The 19,929-nt window shown below is 39.0% G+C and overlaps 1 protein-coding gene across 2 annotated transcripts in view; it reads left to right on the forward strand.

The window, feature by feature from the left end:
* ATP6V1H (ATPase H+ transporting V1 subunit H) overlaps nt 1–19,929 on the forward strand; it is a 48,235-nt gene that overhangs the window by 6,622 nt on the left and 21,684 nt on the right. For both annotated transcript variants that reach the window (XM_075416157.1, XM_075416156.1), the window contains exons 3-9: nt 3,674–3,776; nt 5,212–5,301; nt 9,922–10,035; nt 13,136–13,240; nt 14,343–14,396; nt 17,287–17,384; nt 18,854–19,046. In XM_075416157.1, the coding sequence (XP_075272272.1) occupies nt 3,674–3,776; nt 5,212–5,301; nt 9,922–10,035; nt 13,136–13,240; nt 14,343–14,396; nt 17,287–17,384; nt 18,854–19,046 (757 nt within the window). The remainder of the gene's footprint in view (nt 1–3,673; nt 3,777–5,211; nt 5,302–9,921; nt 10,036–13,135; nt 13,241–14,342; nt 14,397–17,286; nt 17,385–18,853; nt 19,047–19,929) is intronic.

Genomic DNA, 19,929 nt, shown 5'->3' on the forward strand with positions numbered 1-19,929 from the left:
CATTCAAACAAAAAAAGGAACAAGAGCTGCTGGAGGAAATGCATAACAAAAAGAGGGAATCATAAGTTTCTGAATCATACTGAGAGACCAAGAGGTTTTAGAAATGGTGGTCTTACAAACTCATCCTTGCTGAATCTTACACAACTTCAGTTTACTCTCCTGTAGCTAGTGCTTTCAAAGGCAGGCCTTAGTATCTCAAGCACAGTGCTTTAAAATGTGGTTACAGGGCTCCTTATCTAAACCTAATATACCCAGACAACTGAAGCTTAAACAAAGTGACTCTCATCTGTTGACAAAAGACTGTATAGACACGTCCTGGAAAATAAGAAATTAAATGGCTGTTAGGAAGAAGGATGGGGAGATGCTTTGGTTACTTGCATTGTTTGCTGAAAGGTGCTGGGAAATTCCTGTCTCTTTGAAGAGGGAGTGAGGGAAATGTGATAATAGCATCATGGTAGCTAGTACTAGCTGTCTGAGGCTGCTCTGTATTTTTCATGGGGTTTTTTTTGCACTGGTTGCTCACATTTACTAAAAAATCAGTTGTTTCAATTTTAAAATTAGATAAATGGAAATGAATGCGTATGAAATTACTAAAACTATCAATCAGATATAGGAGATCCCTGATAAAATATTAATGACTTGTTTACAAAGCTGTCAAATCCCTTGAATTGTTTTGTATGGGTTGGAAAGTGTCTTTTTGAATGGCACCTATGAGGCAATAAAGAGTAAACCCTAACTTTTTTTCCTCTCAAGGCAACATCAATCCCCACACCTCCCCCCTGCCCCGTGGTCTAATATAGGATGAAAGCAAAAGCTTGAATGCTTTTGTTTCTTGACAGTTGACAGAACTCTTGTAATAGCCTGGCTGTAAAGAAACATCTCTCTTCCTGGGCTGAGGCTTTTTCAGTCATTAAAGCTAAAAATTAAGGGTTCACCTTACGTTGACTTTGAAGTGCTTCCTAAATGGCAATACTCTTATAAACAAGCAGCTCATCTGGTTACTCTGTATCAATATCATCCAGGAGTCCCTGCCTTGGCCAGCATTGATTGAAACAGGAGAGGCTGCTAATTATGGGTCATTAAGTCCAGTATTTGTGATGAACAAATTGTCCTCATCTTTCAACAACTACTCAAATCCATCCTTAACAGGCAAGAAAGAACACAAATCAATCTAAAAGGCATGTGGTAGCAGCATGGTCGCCATTGGATAATAATTTTTTTGTCTATAGTTACATTTTAGTAGAAACTAGTTGAGGACTACCACTGACTTTATCAATCTTCCAGCTAGTAAGTTGTAATTGCCTTTCCTCAGTGTATATAGGCAGCTAGGGTACGGGAATGGCACGTATGGTACAGAACTACTTATGTTCTTTGCTTGAAAAGCAAATGGGTAAAAGCTGGGTCTGTGGTGAGACCATCCTCAAGACATAACCATTTAAGTAAGAGGAAAGACAAGAACACATTGTAGGTCTTATTTATGTTTCTGTGTTTCAAGAATCCAGGTGAGCCAATTAGAAAAGTGAACATTTTGTGTAAGTTTACAGAGATCTTAATGGAACCCCTAGTCATGGAACATCTGGAAACTGATCTGGAATGTGGAAAAGATGGGTTAAAAGAATCCGTGCTATATAGCTTTGCAAAGTGGAAGAGGCATTTGACTCAGTGGAAATGTAAGAGGAGTTGAGTCTTGGAAATAACTGAAACAGGGGATGAAAGTATTAGACATCGCTCTGTGACTTTTATAGTGATGATGATGTGTACAGTTTTCTTCTGTTCCTGAAGCACTGCTGGTATTAACTAGTAAAGGTAGTCACCTATTAAAGTCTTGGATATTTTCAGGACTACTTGATTTAAAATTAGTTTTCTTACCTGAAGACTACCTGACTGTACTATTTTGACAAGTTTGTAATTTGTTGTGATGGTTAAGTTTTGTGTTATAACAAAAAAAAGCAGTATATGCCAGCTCTTCAACTGAGTCAACAGCTTTCTGAAATAGCACTGATGATGGCATTAACCCCTTGAATATTAAGTTAAAGAGAAGATCAAGTAGAGATCTGTGGGCTTATAGGTGTCCCCGGCAGTTTACTATATCAAGCTGCCTTGCTATGTGTTTGGATGACCTTGCGTGCATATCAGTTCTTTAACTACCAGGAAAAGCTGGAATGTCATAATTAACGAAAGCTAAAAATACATTAGGAACCAAGTTCTCTCTACTCGTTAAAATTCTCTTCAGTGCTTATGGCAAACTTAAAATAACAATTCATTTTATTTTTCAGCACTTATTTCCGGTTGGATTAGACTAGTATTCATGTTATTTATGGTAATTCTGGCATAATGTGCTAGCTGTGCGTATTTCAGTTCTTACAACTATTTCCACTGACCATTGCGTTCAGCCTCTGGAAGTTTAAGAATTATTTAGAGAATGCCACTGAGCAGAGGCGATGCATTGGGAAGGCTTTACAGAGATTATTCTGTTATTAGTTTTAAATTCTTTGTACATGCTCCCTTCTGCAAAAGGTGTCTCTTTACATTCTACTGTGGGATATAGGATTGGTAAAGTGATACTGTTGAGATATCAAGTTGAAGAAAATAAGATTTGTTTGGTGGATTGACCTTGTCTGGCTGCCAGGTGCCCACCAGGCTGCTCTATTACTTCTTCTCCATCAAAAGGATAGGGGGGAAAAAAGAAGACAAATGTTCTTGGGTCGAGATAAGGACAGGGAAATCACTCACTGATTACCATCACAGGCAAAACAGACTCAATTTGGGCAAAACTAGTTTAATGTATTATCCTACTCTGTTTAATTGGTAATGACAAGTAAGAAGAAACCTAAAAAAACTTTTGCCCCACCCCTCCCTGCTTCCCAAGCTCAACTTCACTCCTGACTTCTCTACCTCCTCGCCCTGAGCGGTGCAGGGGGACAGGGAAGGGGGACTGCAGTCATTTCATAATGCTTTGTGTCTACTGCTCCTTCCTTCTCATGTTCTTCCCCTGCTCCAGCATGGAGTCCTGTCCACAGATTACAGTCCTTCATGAACTGCTCCATTGTGGGTCATTTCCAACAGGGTGCAGTCCTTCAGGAACAGACTGCTCCAGTGTAGGTCCGCCCATGGAGTCACAGGTCCTGCAATAAAACCTGCTTCAGCATGGGCATCTCTCTACAGGGTCGCAGCTACTGTCAGGAGCCTGCTCTAGTGTGGGCTTTCCATGGGCTGCAGCTTCCTTTAGGACATTCCTACCTGCTCTGGTGTGGGGTCCTCCATGGGCTGCAGGTGGATCTCTACTGCACTATGGACCTCCATGGGCTGCAGGGAGCAGCCTATCTCAGCATGGTCTTCATAAGGAGCTGCAGGGGAATCTCTGCTTTGGCACCTGGAGCACCTCCTCCCCCTCCTTTTTCACTGACCTTGGTGTCTGCAGAGTGGCTGCTGTTGCACAGCAGATTTTACCGCTTCTTAAAAATGTTTTCACAGAGTTGCTACCACTGTCATTGAGTGGCTCAGCTTTGGCCAGTGGCAGGTCCATCCTGGAGCTGGCTGGAATTGACTTTATCAGACATGGGGCCCAGTTCTGCTGTCTTCTCGTGGAAGCTGCCGCTGCAGCCCCTCTGCTACCTGGGTCTTGCAATGTAAACTGTTCATGTTACTTATGGTTTCATATTTTGCTTTTCAGAGGGCAGATGATTTCAGCTGAAGACTGTGAATTTATTCAAAGATTTGAACAGAAAAGAAATCCAGAAGAAAAACAGGAGTTGTTACAAACAGAAGGCAATCAAGTAACTTTTCTTTTCTTTTGGTATCTAACTTTTGGGGAGGAGGATGGAAGGAAATTTTCATACCAATTCTTATTTTATTGTTGGCTGCATACAGTTTAGATGTTATGGAAGAAGTATAAAACTTGCTGTTGTGATCCTATTTTTTTCTAGATATAGGTTGGACATTCTTTTAAAAACCTATTAAATGATCATTAAATATCATCTGGCTTTGACTCTGTGGGACAGGCTAGCTCAAGTCTTTCCTCATACCAGTTTACTTAATCATGCACGCTTGTACTTGAGTCACTTTTTTTTTTGAGGTTTTTTCCTTGTAGTTTATTGACGAGAGCTGCTGCCAAAGAGATTTCCGCTTAGCTAGCCCACTGACTGCTAAGATGGATTCAGTTAAACACGGGTGTCTAGTTGTCTAGTGTCATTTTTAGTATGAGACATCTGCATTGGACAGAGCTGGTATAAAATGGATGGGTGGCCCATGTTATTTGGCTTATGGAGTCCAGGCAGGATGCCCAAAGACACTTCAATGACATCTGAAGCAGTAGCATCTCAGCCTCAAAGCCTGAGGTTCTAGCAGACATTGTCAGACACCAAGAGGATTGGAAGAAGCAGGGCAGAAGGTGAAGAGTAGGAGGTACACTTAAGAGACAAAACTTTACAGCCCTTTTTTCTACTTTAATTTTAGGCTGTTCTGTGACTCTTGTGGTGTGTTGTTTTCCCCCCCCAATTATATTGTGCGACTGCTACGTAATGGACCATAATTTACATGGTGACAAAAGCATATATGGTGAACATTATATACCACTATATAATTACAGTGTAGCAGTTCAGAGTTCCATTTTTCTTTGTTTTAATTGAATGAGGTGAAAAGGAGGGAGGGAGTGAATGTAAAAAGTAGTGTTGTGACTTTCAGCCTATTATATATCTGTTGCTGAAATTGTAGAATAGAGTTGTTCAGGAGGCAGAAAACAGCTCAAATATGAACAAAGATTTGTCTACAAGGTATAGGAAATGAGCTGGTAAGAGTGACCTGTCTTCCTTTCCTCCCATTCAAGTTGCTGAAACTTTCTTATACCTTATGTAAGTTTGTTGCTGTTTTATGAATTTACTTGGTTCTTCTCACTGCCATAAAAAAGGACACTGATGGAGATTTTTCTAAGTAGTCTTTCAAAAAAGCACCTTGCTGACTTTCAGTAGTGAGTACTTGTTATCCCATTTGAAAGCCATAAAACAATTTGTAAAGGGTAATGATCCATGTGACAGAAAATTTTCTTTGTAATATAATGTCAAATGTATTCCTCTCGCTGGAATTGAATAAGATGTTGAGATGCTTAATGCTTATGTAAGACTTAACTGTGAATTAATGGGGTCCTGTTTTATATTATCAAAAGGAGTGAAGACAATTGGTAATATTATTTTAATGTGTCTCTTATTTTCCTAGTGTGCTAAAACATTTATAAACTTGATGACTCATATCTCCAAGGAACAGACGGTTCAGTACATTCTGACTATGGTTGATGATATGCTGCAAGTAGGTCAATAACCTGTCTTATTTTGAAGTCTTTAAATGCATGCTTGAGTATTTCCTTAGCCTAATGCAGGTATCTTCAGGTATTTGTTATACTGTATTAAAATTTTTCTTTTATATTTTCAGATCTTGTCCTCATAAGTTAAATGTTAGAACTAAAGTTGTATGGGTAACTTAGCCTTGTATATATACGTTCATGTTCTGGAAGTAAAACATAGCTGTATGTTTGTCTGTTGGCTCTCAACCATATTTAACGCAAAACTTGGATGTTAAGGGATGATTTGTGACCTCAGCCCTTTCCTGTTGTGTAGATGGGATATGACTTCTGACTTGAAGTTGTTGAAGCTTTTCCTACAAAGTGTTAACTTTGCCACCCTCAGCAAGAAGGTGTAGTTTCTGTAGCTTCAGGTTTCCAACAGAAGTTAGACTGTTCAGGACAAAATGTTCTGAAATTCTGCATGGTTTAATTATAAAACAGGAACTTCTGTTTCGATGAAATATGTAGCTCTTTGTAGCTATGGGATACAGTGACTTACAAGAGTAGGCTATTGAATTTGGTGTCAAGACTGCTATGGGATGTGGGAGTCAAGAGGAGACTTTACTCAGATAATCCTGGTTTTGCGTTTCTTTCCTCTTTAGTAGGCTAAGAGAAAGTGGTTGGAGTGATGATGTAACAAGATGGGTTTTGTGCAAGGTTTTCTCGTGGTGTTCACATAGAATATCTGGCTGTTTGACAGTTTCTCCTCTGCTGTTTTATGCTATGTTTAATACAAGGTTACAGTGAAATGTGCCTCGTGATAATGGTTTAGGGCAATGCTCTAAGAGGTGAACTATGTGAGTTCTAATTCCAGTGATGAGTGCTCAGTATTGTCAACAGGCAAGTAGAAAAGTGTGAACCCCTCCACAGTACGTGTAACATGGGGATTATGGTGTTCTTTCAGCTGCCTGTCTGCACGTTAGAGCCCTGAGTGAGTGCCATGCCTGCTAGAATAATGGTTAGTGGTGGTGATGGCAGTTTATTCATGCTCATCTGCAGCTGTGTCGCTCTGACCCTCTTCCATTTTTCTTTAGACTTACTTTTTCTCAACTGTGACACAAAACATCAAGAAGCAGAGAACACGCAAGGGAGCCTCAGTGTCATTCCTTGATTAGGACACTGAGTTGGGAGTACCTTCTTTTGGTTCATGCCTTTGATGACAAACTTTGTCCTAGTGTGTGAGAACTCTGTTTATTATGGCTGCTTTTGTGAGGAATGGATCTCGCTTTGTGTGAGATGTTGCTGGCCACAGAAGTAATCATTTCGCTTGCCCTTCTTTGGAACTTTTGGTGAGTGTTAGTAGGTCTTGTTTATGTGCTTTGACATTGGCACGTAGCCTAAAGTTACAATATGCGATAGCCAGTATCATCTGCTGTGCTGTGGAATTAATACCCCACAGGTAAAGGCTTTTACTGGCCCATCTTCGAATAACTGCGTTAGTCCTAGGTGGTCACAGAAAGTAGTTCTGAGTAATCTCTTATTTGGTGTATTGGTTCTGTCATATGTGTCTAGATGAACATGTTTCTTGACTTTATGGTCATGCACTGACATTTCTGTATTCAGGGCCTTACCCTGTCATGGAAGTGGCGTATGTGGAATTCTTAACATTAAACATAAGGAGTTCAAATTGTCCAGGCTTTATACTGATACAGGATAGTAGAGATGTTGGTGCATGATATATATTTCCTTTCGTATGAAATTCGATGCCTTTTTCACTTTAGAAATTCTTGAGTTTCTGAGAGGCTGCACTGGCTTTTGCAGTGCTGCTGTGTGTGACTTCATTGTTCAGGGATATCTGCCTGCTGGCACAGAGAGCTTGTGTGCAGGCATCTGCATGGCATCCTCCAAGGGCTTCCTAATCCACTAGGCAAGGCTGAAACAGGACTTCTGTTTTCTTCTGGTCACGTTCAGACGGTAGAACATGCTGTCAGTGATGCCTTATTGGACCCTTGGTTGCATGTTTTCAAGGTGTAAAATTCTTGTCGGAGAGCATCGTATTGGCCATTGGCTCTGTGACTCTGCATTCAGTGCAGGGTTTCCGTAGACTGCGTGGATGGAAGAATCCACAATAGTGGGTATGAATTCTCCTGTCTTTGCCCAGGTAGTCTTAATTCAGTACATGCAAAGACTTGAAGTGTGAAAGTTTTCAAGGGCATGGCCTGTCATAGTACCACTGACTCTTTCAGGAAAATTGTTTTGAGCAAGGATGTTCACTGCAGTTTCATGAGACAAATAGTCTTTGAAAGCTGCCTTTTGATAGCTGAAACTTCTAGAAACTATCATAGGCAACAGTATTCAGCTTCTGTCTGTGTTGATAATGACTGTTGTTCTATTATCTTTCTATGCTTTTCCTGTGAGGTTGTAAAAATTATATAAACTGTGTTTTGAGCATGCCAAAAGCCTTCCTGGGTATCTAAGATTGTTCCAGTAGTTCTGCTTACGACTTTGATCATCATTCTGAGAAAGATTTATTTTGGAGGCTGGCAGAAGTGAAATTAACATGGTGATTTGTTTATAAGAATATCACTGTGCTGCTTATTTCTGAAGGTGGAGAGTGTTAGCCTACTGGAATCCCTGAGGAAACATTTCTTATTCTATTCATGTGGTAAATACTTGGAACAATTTGTCTGGATTAGTAACCCCATCACACTGCACAGTCTGTTACTTGTGAAATCTTTAAGAACCTGCACTGCAAGTGGTGCCTGTAGCGGTACCACCCAGGTGAGCTTCATTGTGCTTCTTCAGAAATGACAGATGCTAAATTATTCAACTGCTGATGTGAGAGCTTCAGGATTTCCTTTTTATCACTGTAGTCAGCAGCTGCCTAGGAAGGCGAAGCACTACATATTTCAGGGCTGTAGGCAGTTCTCCACTCCTTCCTTCCTGTCATTACCCCACACCTTAACAGCAAACCTGACTAGTCTTTTGATTGACAGCATGTTGAAGTTATTTCAGCTTTTCTGCTTCTAGACCTGTCTGTCTCCTCCTGAGTTATGTTGTAAACTGAGCTCGTTAATCTAATTGTTTTTGATCTTTTTAGCTAGACTCTGTGTAGCACAAGTGTAGATGCTGCTAGTGTTTTATTTCATTGAACTGTTGTTTTTCATCAAACTAGCCCTCACAGAGCAGAGGCTCTCCACCAAGGCATAGTGTTCCTGAGATCTTTTTTTTTTTATTTCATAGCTTGCACAACAGCTTTTGAGAGGGTTTCTGAGTGCTTTTTGACACATGCCATACGGAACATTAATTAGTGTTAAGGGTTATGACTGTCAGGTAACTAGTGACACCTGACCTTCCCCAGTCAGTGATCAGGACAGCAATTTGCAGCCCATGTGGTGTGGTAACTTTGATCCTTTTATACTTTCAGTGAAGGGTTGGTGCAACTCTGATGCTTAGTAAGGTGCCAGTGTTTGGATCATGGATACATTCAGGTCATCTTCTGCTTAACAAAGCATATTCCAACAAGTGGGCTTGCCTAGCTGATTCTTGGTCCACAGAGTTAATAATAGGGTGCTGAATTGATGGAGGAAAGCCCTTCAGCGAGGGGAGTTGGAAAATTAAATCAATTGGGTAGTGGAGACTGAGATACTATTCTCATGTGAGTTTCCCAATTATGGTGTTTCAAACAGTTTTGCGTTGTGCAGTTTTGCCTTGAGTTGTACAGTAATTTATAGCAGCGCGACTTCAATGGGGAGACATCTCTTTAGAATGAAAGCTTACCACTCACCAGGCTAGAAAGTATATGGAAATGCTGGGCAAAAGCAAGAATCCAGGTATTTATTTTTTCTGGAAGACTGTCTGTGTTCTAGGCTATTAGGAAATAGCAGACCTCCTCTTTCTCCTTCAGGTTTGCATGGCCTCTTCTCTGCTCTGCTTTAAGGAGGATCATATTAGCTGCCTTTCACAGTGGTTATTAGGTGAAATGCTCTAAGAAACTCTGCATGGTGACCAAGTTCAGGTACTTGTGGTCTCTTGTGGTTCAGCCTAGAAGCCCTGGAGAACAGACTTCTGGTGACTGTGTCCTCTCCTAGGTATGCAGGTTGCCTGAAATAACAGCTGAACCAGCTGAACTCTCATCTGGGAGAGAAGAGCTCACTTCTCACTGCGAGGAGTGGAGAGGCAGGAACTAGCTTCACTTGTAGCACACGCAGCCAAGTTGAACAACAAGCTTTTGTGTGGAAGTAGCAATACATGGAAAACTTTCTGTGGACTTCATTCAAGCATAATTGATTGGATGAAGAGTAGTGCTCCTCTGGAAAATGGCAATATTTAGCTAGTCTCATTTCTCTCATTCTGCTCGCTTGATCAAAAGGATACATCTATTTTTACTCAAGTGGGTGTGGGAGTACTGAGATACAGATAGGGTTTCGAATTTTGTTTCGCCCTGCCCCAGATCTCTAACCTTAATGTTGGAGTGCTGAAATGAACTGTATCCACAAGTAACTGTCAAACTGAAAAATTTCCATGGGCTGTTACAAGCCAGGATACACTCTGATGATGTATGCCTACATAATGAGGAGCAAATAACCGCTTTGTTGAATGGTTTTACAAGTCTCTTATCTTTTCCTCTCTCCCAATTTTTACAGGAAAATCATCAGCGTGTTTCTATCTTCTTTGATTATGCAAAACGTGGTAAAAACACTGCATGGTCTTATTTTCTGCCGATGTTGAATCGACAAGATCTTTTCACTGTGCATATGGTAAGTTTTAAATGAACCTGTCTCAGAAGATGGTAGAGAAAAAAGCTAGTGTTATTTTTCTTCACGAGATTCTGGAGTTTGAAGCTAAACTACTGAGTGGACTGGAAAGTTTTCTTTTTGCAGTCTAGATGAGCAATTCTTAATACAGGCTTCACTTGACCACATGTTAGAAAGAAAAGTTACATCGTTTATTGACATTGTGTTTTCTGGGAGATGAGAGCAGGTTTTAAAGGCTTGGAAAAGCAAGGATTTTAGAATTGATTAAGCACAGTAAGACATAACTAGAAAAATAACTTTTGTCACAACTGCCGGTCAGTGCTCCTCATGCTGTACAAATATTAGAATTTAAATTATCCTGTGAGAGGGAAAGATCTTTACCTTGATGAACCTTAAACTTTATATGCTCAAATTACTATAAAGCCACTTGAAATCTGCTTAAAATGGTTTGTAAACATACTGGGGAAGAAATAATGTCTGCTGTTGTGGTGGGTTGACCCTGGCTGATAGGAAAGCTCATCCCAGTTGCTTGCATAGTCCCCAGCAGCGGGAGTGGGGAGAGAATTGGGAGGGCAGAAGTGAGAAAACCTGTGAGTCAAGATAAAGACAGTTTAATAAGTGAAAGGCAGAAAAGGGAGGGGAAGTGGAACCCAAACTAAATCCAACAAGAAGTAGTTACGCAAAAGCAATCTCACAGCATCAGCAGACTGATGGTCAGCCTGTACATCTCTTTGGTGAGCTGTACTGGCTGTGTCCCCTTCCAGCCTCTTGGCCCCCCCACCCTGCCTACTCACTGGAAGTGTAGAGCGAGAAACAGAGAAGTCTTTAATGTTGTGCAAGCACTGCTCAGCAACAGTTAAAACACTGGTATGTTATCAGTACTGTTTTTGTCACCAGTCTAAACCATAGCATCGTATGGACTGCTATGAAAAAAATTCAGTCCATCCCATCCAAGCTCAGTGCAGCCATGTGTGTTGTATGGTATTTGCTGTGCTCTGAGCCACTGGGTGCCGCTGGTCTATATGAAGTAACTTTTCTGGAATTCTTAATATCGTTCTGTCATCTGTGGTGAGAACTGGCCATTTCATCTCAGCAGTTTGTTTTTTTTTCCTTGTGGGGGAAAAATATGGTTGTATTACTGTAAATTCCTAATGGAGACCATAGTTTCCACTAATAAAACTTGTATTGTGGCTTGAAGAGGGAGAAAACTGCATGGCTGTGAGTTGTTCATCACTGCATATGTTTATGCTGGCATGGTGTGGTAGAATCAAATCAGTGGCTCAAATTACAGAACCATGTACCTGGCCTGCATTATGCTGTGGTGGCAGTACTGGCGCAAGGAATTCCAGGCAAGTTATGCTGTTCGCCCTTTGGTGTGGCCAGTGCAACTGTATTTGGGGCTGTGCTGCGACTTCAACAAAGAAGAAAAATGTCAGGCTTGATTTTTTTTTTATTTTTTTTATTTTTTTTTTTTTAAACGTGACTGATTCAGTGCATGGCCATGGAATCAGGTCATTTGGTGTGGCTGAAGGAGGAGGCTGTGATGTTTTGGTTGGTGGGTTGTTGTGGTTTTTTTTGTGGTATTGCTGCTGAAGACCCATATGCAAAACCACAGTCTGAGCAAACCTGGACAATATTGACTTCTCAAACGTGCAGGTAAAGTGTAATTTTTAGACCCTTCCAGTGCAAGTCTCCCTAGAATGGTGGCTTTCAAATGTATAGTGTAGTTTTTTATGCTCAGTATTTCTCTGCTGACAGGTGTGTTGTTCAGGTATTGTTTTCTTAGGTACTGCGAAGATATACAAATAACTTTACAAGTCACAGGGAACTTAACACAATGTGAATCCACTGTACAACACTAAGTTTGCTCCCTTGTTGTGCCTTTTAGTACACTTTGTGCATAATTTTTTTAAAGCACGTGCATGTTTTCAAAACAAAGTTTTAGGTTGCTGTTGGTTTTGTTGGCTTTTTGCTTCCCTCCCATATGCACACTGGAAGGCTTTCGCTACCACATCGTTGTATCTGCATAGACAGATAAAAATACTTGTTCTCTGTGTTCAGGCTCAAATTCTGCTAGGCATGAATTGTTTCTTATTCAAGGGTCAGGTAGCAGTTTGAACTCAGGAGCACAGTAATGTGGCAATCTGATATCTCATGTTTTAAAGCAGAGGGGATTTTATAGTGTTACTTGGCTGCGTTCAGTAGTGGATTTGATGCATTTCAGCGTAGAGATCGTTGTTCCAGACTCTCACTCGTAATTGCTCTAGAAATCGTTGGTGATGCTGCACATCTGAATGTGGTGTAGTGGAAAGGTGACTGGAATGGTCCCCTCACTGCATCGTGGAGCTGTATGCAGTCAAACGAATCCCTGCCTCAGTAGTTTCTTGGTTAGATGGCATACTTATACATAAGTTGGCTCAAATGTTCCTGCAAATAAGCTGCAGGATGCAATGCAGAGTTACTTTAGACGTAATTTGGCAAGGCTAGCATAGAAATATACTCTTTGTTGTATGTATTCTTGTGCCATAGGCATCGTGAAAATTTTTAACCTGACTACATTTTTACTCCTTAATTTCATTCTTAAATTCTACCTTCCCTTTTGGTTTTCTGCTGTTCTTTTTCTGGGCTTGAAAATTCCTTCTTCTTGAAGATGACTTGCTTTGGTTTAAGTACAGGAAACTTTAATACTTTGCAATCATTTATGTTGGCATATACCATAGTTGCTTAAAGTAAGCCTGCCGTTGTATGTGTTAGACCATTAAGTGTCTTACTGTTGATGGATTTCTGACTGTAATAGTGTCCTACTTTAGTAGCCCATTGATAGCTCCCCTTCTTCTGAGTTCTTTGTTGGTGCCTTGTGAACTTCATCAGAGGTGGGTATCCAGTAACACTGTGAAAATATGCCAATTACTAGGAAGTAGAAGCAGCAGAAAACTGAAGAAACAAAATGATGAGGCATGACGAGTCCCCTACACAGAAAACAGGTAGATTTCTGTAAGGGGCCATCTTTTTACCTAAACTTCATTTTCAGAGCTTATACTGCTTTTCACTGAATCCTGAAATTACTCTGTTTGAAAAATCTGTTTATTGCATTCATTTCCAGGCAGCAAGAATTATTGCCAAACTGGCTGCATGGGGGAAGGAACTTATGGAAGGCAGTGACTTGAATTATTATTTCAACTGGATAAAAACTCAGCTCAGTTCACAGGTAAAAAGCTACTTCTGTTTAAATGTTAGCGTGACTTTTTCACGCTTTTTTCAAGAATGCGAATATATAGATACGCAAACAGGAGGGATTTTTTGTTTTCTTTTTTAAAAATGAAATTTACTTTATTCTTAAAGCTAAATATCCTTTATTCAAATATATACTTTTTAATTTAATATTTTCTATTTTCTACTCCAGTCCTTGAGATTTAAATTAAAAATAAAAATTAAAAAGAAGGAAATTAAAAATAAAAATTGAAGAAGAAGGCTTTTTGCCTTTTCTGTTGGTAAATCTTTATTTTCTTCTGGAGACTGAGAAAAGATATGGTGAGGTGTTTTTGTCTCCCTGTATTATTTTGTTTCTCAGAACTTTTTGCTAGGAAAGGTCACATGGTGGCAGGAAGTGAATATCAACTTTTTTCTGGTTTACTGTAGTACAAAGCTTTTATTTTTAGTCCTGTCACTTGAAACGAAATAAATCCTGACTTATTTGGACAGTGTATGCTGTTAGCTCAAGATGAGCTGCTTACTGCTGGCTTCTTCAAAGATTAATTGTTCTCCTTTGTATTGATTTTTGGAGATTTTCGCTGCAATCCTTACCAAAATTCAGTGATCTGTCATTCTGTTATAGCAGAAGTGGATTCTGGAGAGTAGAGAAACATTCGGTAGGTTTAGTAGGGATATAGTTTTTTTCATAGTTTTCCAGACTGGGGTTATTAAAAATGAGTTTTATTTTTACTCTGGAAGAAGAATCTTAAAGTTGGAATTTGCTTCGGAAAGATTCAGGAGAATGGTTTTCAAATTCTAAGATAAGATGGATAAATGTCTTGAGTAAATCCACGATTGAATTAAAAAAAAATAAAAAAAAATTTAAATCTTCATATACCATGATTAGCTTCAAGCATATTCTTCTAGACTTGATGGTGTGTGTAGGAAACAAATACAATATATTATCATAATGTACTGAGCAGAAAAAATATCTAATAGATTCTTAATCTTGTTATGACTGAAGAGATGGGAGAATTGAAAGAAACTTGGTAACAACTGTTCTGTAAGGATGAAGGACAGCTCTGAATGTAAACTTTTTTTTTTTTTTTTTTTGCTAGAAACTACGTGGTACGGGGGGTTCTGTGGAAACAGGAGCAGTCTCCACAAGTGATGTGAGTATATCCTTGAAACCTGTCAAGTTGCTATTTTGAGCAGGTGATACCCACTCCTCAGATTAAGGTGCAGAGCTGTTCTGGTGTCAGTTAACAGAAAGTACTTGGAATCAGAACTGTACGACAACAGAGTGCCAGGTGATGGCGCCAAGAAACAAAAGGAATTTTAGAACACTGGTTTCGCCAAAAATGCTGGCAGTGGAAGCATGTATTTTACAAGTTGTTTGGGTTGTTAAAAATATAGATGTATCTAGCATCCTCTTTGTTAAAACTTGAAAAAATTATAGGCAGTTAATTTAATATTTAAACAACATTGACTGTTTAGCACTGAACTGTCTGACTTGTAGAACTAACCTGAAAATAAGAAGCTTTTGGCTCTCGTAATGTGCGGAATTGAGAAAAGGCGCATCAGATATTGAGGATAACATTGTCCCTGAAACCTCTGTAGCATCAAATTACAAGAGCGCTTTCAAAGCTGTAAGCTTTTCATATGTGAATAGCCTGAATTCAGGTGAAAATGGATTGTCCTTTTCTCATCAGTATTTATACTGAATTTCATGTAGCTATAATGGCTGTTGAGCTTGGAGATGAACTGCAGCAGCATAGCAAATGCAAGTGATCATCATAACTGAATTTTCTGTTTTGTTGTGGTACAACGGGGCGGTCTATCGTAGCTTTTGAATGTGGAGTAGGATTCAGTTTGGTCTTTTATTCCCTTTGCAACCTGAAAGTCTTCATGGCTTTTCAGAAGACTTAAATACAAACCTAGAATTTGTTTCGCTTCTAAATGTAGTCATTGCTTTAAAGCATTAGCTTCCTGTAGAGAAAAGCCTCTTAAATTACCACCTGACTAGGGTTTAAAATAGAAAAGATGAGAGACTGTTATGCACAGCGATGGATAGGGGGTAAAATTAGGGCCTGAGCATAGAAGGTGAAGTATTTCAGTATTTCATGTGCAGTTCTGTGTGCCATACTTCCACGTTTTGTTAGACTGACAGCACTCTCTCACAGAGCCTTTAAACAGTAAATAGTTCTACAGCACGCAACACCACTCATTATGGAGCTGTGAGCTCTTCTAACTTGCTTAGAAATCTGTATTCATGGTACTGTAGCACTGCATGGACGTACCGTACCTCTACAGGGTCCCAAAGCAGCAGAACTGATAGTGCAAATTTGTTCTAGGATAATTAAGTTGGGTAAGTATTGTCTTGACTTTGTTAGTGTTCTGATTTCAGACCTAGTTTGTGCAGGATTTCCAAGCAGTTTTTCACTAATTTATTTCAGAGTAAATTAGAGATGCAGTTGTAACATTTTACAGAGGAAATGCGCACTGGGATCTATTATGAAATTTCAATTATAGTAGTGCTGGAAGAGAATGCTTTTATGACAGACTGTTCAAAGAGAGAACTCCAAGTTGAGTGGTACACAAGTTGGTGATGCAGATAAATGAATACATTATTTGGGGCAGGAGGGCTGTCTTGTGTGTTTATAGCTGGTTTATTTGCATGGTGTGTGAGAGAGAATACCTACCCAGAGAAATTAATGTTCTGTATGATGATTTGGGCCTACGTGTTCAGACTCATTTTTCTACGTAAAGGTCTTAATCTCTGATGAGAGACACAGAATGAATTAATCTTCATTTGAAATTCTGTTTATTCTCTCTTTTCATGTGGGATTGCCTAACAACTTTACTCCATTAAATGTTTGAAAGGTTTGACCTTGTATTATGTGAGTGATCTACCATAAGACTTTCAAGACACTTAGTAAAGAAAAAGGCTTATAGGAAAAAAAAAAACCACACCCCAACATTTTATCAGCAGCATATCTGAGGATTAGTGAAGATAATGCTAGAAGGTGAGCAAGAAGAGAGAAAAAAAATGCCACCTGCGTTGTACCTTGGGATCTTTCTGTTGCTGTAGTGGAAGGGACAATGGGTTGACCAAAACGTAGTTTTGAACTGCAGCCCATCTTGTGTGTTACTGCACAGAAAACATATGCTTTTAGAGATGAAAAGCTGTTCAATGATACTGTCTTTGTGACTGTACATATAGAAGTCTGAATGAAAATAGAATTCAGTGGTGCATCTCTTGGTGTTTTCCTGATGGGAAAGTTTAGCGTTATTCTTTTCTTAGCACAGTATACTGTGCTAAGCTTTTAATGAAAAGAAGAAAAAATTAACATGCAAAGCTAAACTTTGAGGATAATTTTGCATACTCATTTTTCTAATGGTATTTTTTGTAGAAGTATACTTCTGATTATGATAAGTGTGGTACTCACTGTGTGGCACATGTGCAGGAAAATATAGAATTGTAATGACACCCCTGCTGTTTGGAGTTGGAAAATGAGAGTGGGAAGAACCTGAGCTCAGGATTCCTTTTTCTGCAGTGACCTCTAGGAAACTTCTTGAAGTTTGGTAACCAGTTTGCTGATTTATTTCCCAAAGTTTGCTCAATGGAATAACAGCTGACTGTGTGGATAAAAGGGCTCTGGCAGTATAATCAAACAGAAGACAGCCTTCATTCATAGATAGTGAAAGAAGGCATGTTCAAATGGGCTATAAGAATCAGTTATGGTAATGTAAAATGGTATCACTTGCATAACACTTCTTTCCTATTCACAAATGTCTTCCATTTATATTTTGCTTCTCACCTTTTCTTGTGAGTTTTGTGGGTTGTTTGTTGTTTTGGTATTTTTTGTGTTTGTTTTTGTTTTTGTTTTTTTTTAATAGGGGTGTGTAAGGCATTGTAAGAGTGAGCCTGTTTATCTCAGAAGTGTCACTGAAGAAACGTGTGTTGAAGCATGCCAGTAAAGCCTAGTTTGAAAAACTGAACTGCAGCACTTGCTACCTAACTCTTCCTGTAAGAAGTGATGTGTTCTTCTTTTCACCCAGAGTTCCCAGTATGTACAGTGTGTTGCTGGATGTCTGCAGCTGATGCTCAGGGTCAATGAATATCGCTTTGCGTGGGTAGAAGCAGATGGAGTAAATTGGTGAGCATTTATTTCAATTTATGTGGATATACTTGCACTTACAATAGCACGTTCCCCAGTGACCTCTTTTGGAATAGAACTCTATTGCAAAAGGCAGCTGCTCTGTTTGAGTTCAAAACCTGTTTGTTTTCAAACATGAGTACAATCAAATAGAGAAATGAAACCTGCAGATATAGGTACCAATGTTGAAGCTTTAATGCTACCTTACTCTTCATGAAGAACTGCTTAAATAAATATCTGAAGGTGAATACAGCCTTTTGTCTTCAGCTGAAGATGCTGTGCTTTTTATTTAATAAAAGAAGGACCAACAAAATGAGTTTCTGCTAATATTCCTTGCCTTTCAGTTTGGAGTTGTTCAGTCTGAAAGTATTAGTGAAAGGAGAAACATGTTCTAGAGCTAAGCTGATTTTTTTTTCCACATATATCTTCAGTAGGTCATTATTTTATCCAGATTCTCTTCATAAATAGCTCTGCATGAGGCTAGGATGTTGTCACTTATTTAAAAATGCTTGACTATAAATAATTTTTCTGCCACTGATGCCTCTGTTGGGGATGGTGGCTATATGGTTTGCACTTTAAGAAAAATACCCCTGTACTCTGAAAAGGAGAAAAGTCAAACTTGCCAGTGAAGTGAGAGTTCAAAAGATGTTCACATGTGTCAAGATGACACTAATTAAAACAAACTTTTTCACCAAGGAAGCTTTTTAAAGAACTATTAAAGCATTACAATTAGCCTGTGTTTCGACTAGTTTGAATTTGTCTTAATTTTGATAGCAGTGATCTTGAAAGTAGATTTTTTATTTTAATTGGGTTATCTTTTTTGGAATGGACCTGTAAATTGCTTATTAAATTTTCAGAACTTTAGGTGAACAAAGGTTCTGCCTGATTTCTTCTTGGAGGTCTTGTAATATTTCTTTTCTAGCAGTGCTTTGTATATCTGTGATGTGTTATAAGCTGTTTTCTGAGAACTCACTTGTTAAATAATGACTACTTCAGCTCATTTCAGACACTCCTGTGCAGAGATACAATTAAAGAAACAAGTTCAATTTGTGTAGATTTTGTTCTGTCTGTTTACTCCTTCTCTTTCTTGACTCTGAAGGAGTAGCTAGGTGTTTCTCTGTTTCTCCTAGAATGACAAATAATGCTCTAAACATGCCAGTAGAAAAAGAGTCTTGGTGAACCTGAAGATGAATATAGTACCACATCAGTTCTCATAAGGAAAGTTGCTTTATGGCTGTAAGGCTAAGGAGGAAATAACTATATCTTTAAAAGATGGCTTTCTGAACAAGCTGCTTGTATAATGATAAATACTGGTGCAGGATACTGTGAAGTGTGTGTTGTATACTCATCCGCAGCAGCTCTTTCCAATAAGCTCCTATTAACCATTTCTTTTAATGTTTCAGGGTGGAGCAATGCAATCTATGTGGTCATAATTTAAAAATGAAATGTATGCTATGTTAATTTTTCAGTATCATGGGGGTCTTGAGCAACAAATGTGGCTTTCAGCTCCAGTATCAGATGATTTTCTGTGTGTGGCTGCTGGCCTTTAGCCCTCAAATGTGTGAATATCTCCGTCGGTATAATATTGTTCCAGTGCTGTCGGATATTCTTCAGGAATCTGTCAAAGAGAAAGTAACTAGAATCATCCTTGCAGCATTTCGGGTAAGTGTGTGTTGACTGCAATTGCACTGTGTCTCTCTCTCAGATGCATAGGTCTCAAATGTTGCTGATGCACAGCTGTTTCTGCTAGACCATATTGGTAAACTGGATTGAAAGCTTAATTCTCCCTTCTTTTTTATTTTTTTTTCTGTGAACTGAGTTTTGCTACAGGTAGTAGACATGCTATTAAAAGTAATAGGCATTTGCTATTCATTGTCTTCTTAAAATAAGGTTGACTAAAAAACAAATCTATGTTAACACAGGCACTAGAGATTTCCCTTCTTTAGTTCAAGATTCTTTTTCCTGCTGGTACTAGTGTAAAACACTGTAGTTACTAATACCTGATAAATTTTGCCTTATGAAGCTTTAAATAAAAAATATGATTTAAACACATGTGTGTTTGTCCAACTGATTGACTTAGAAATTATGTTTATCTACTAGTCCCAAAATCTTTTCTTGGTGGCTCTGTCAAGATGAATGAAAATATACATGTAAGAGTGATTAGTTGACTTACTGTGTCCATGTTACCTGAAAATCACTGGTCGTGTTTAAGATAATTTGGAATAACTGAGCACCAAGGCTTGATGTTTTCATTGTGAAAGTACCAATTTGTGTTCATGGATGCTAATTGTGCATGTGCACATTGTTTTATGTGAATGCTGGTCAAGAGTCTTATACAGAAATGCTATAACAACTTGTAATCCTATTTTAAAATGGGACTTGTATTCTGAGTAGGAGATGTAGGTTTTGGAAACTATTTGTTTTCCTGGGTGTTGATTGTGTTCCAGTGGTAGGTGTTGCAAGCAGATTAGGCTGGGGAGAGGGAAATTGTTACTGACTTGCTGATCAGCAATAATGAGCTGTGTGAAGGTGCTTACTCTGCGAC

This window comes from Opisthocomus hoazin, chromosome 3 (genome assembly GCF_030867145.1).
Source record: "Opisthocomus hoazin isolate bOpiHoa1 chromosome 3, bOpiHoa1.hap1, whole genome shotgun sequence".
Lineage (NCBI taxonomy): Eukaryota > Metazoa > Chordata > Aves > Opisthocomiformes > Opisthocomidae > Opisthocomus > Opisthocomus hoazin.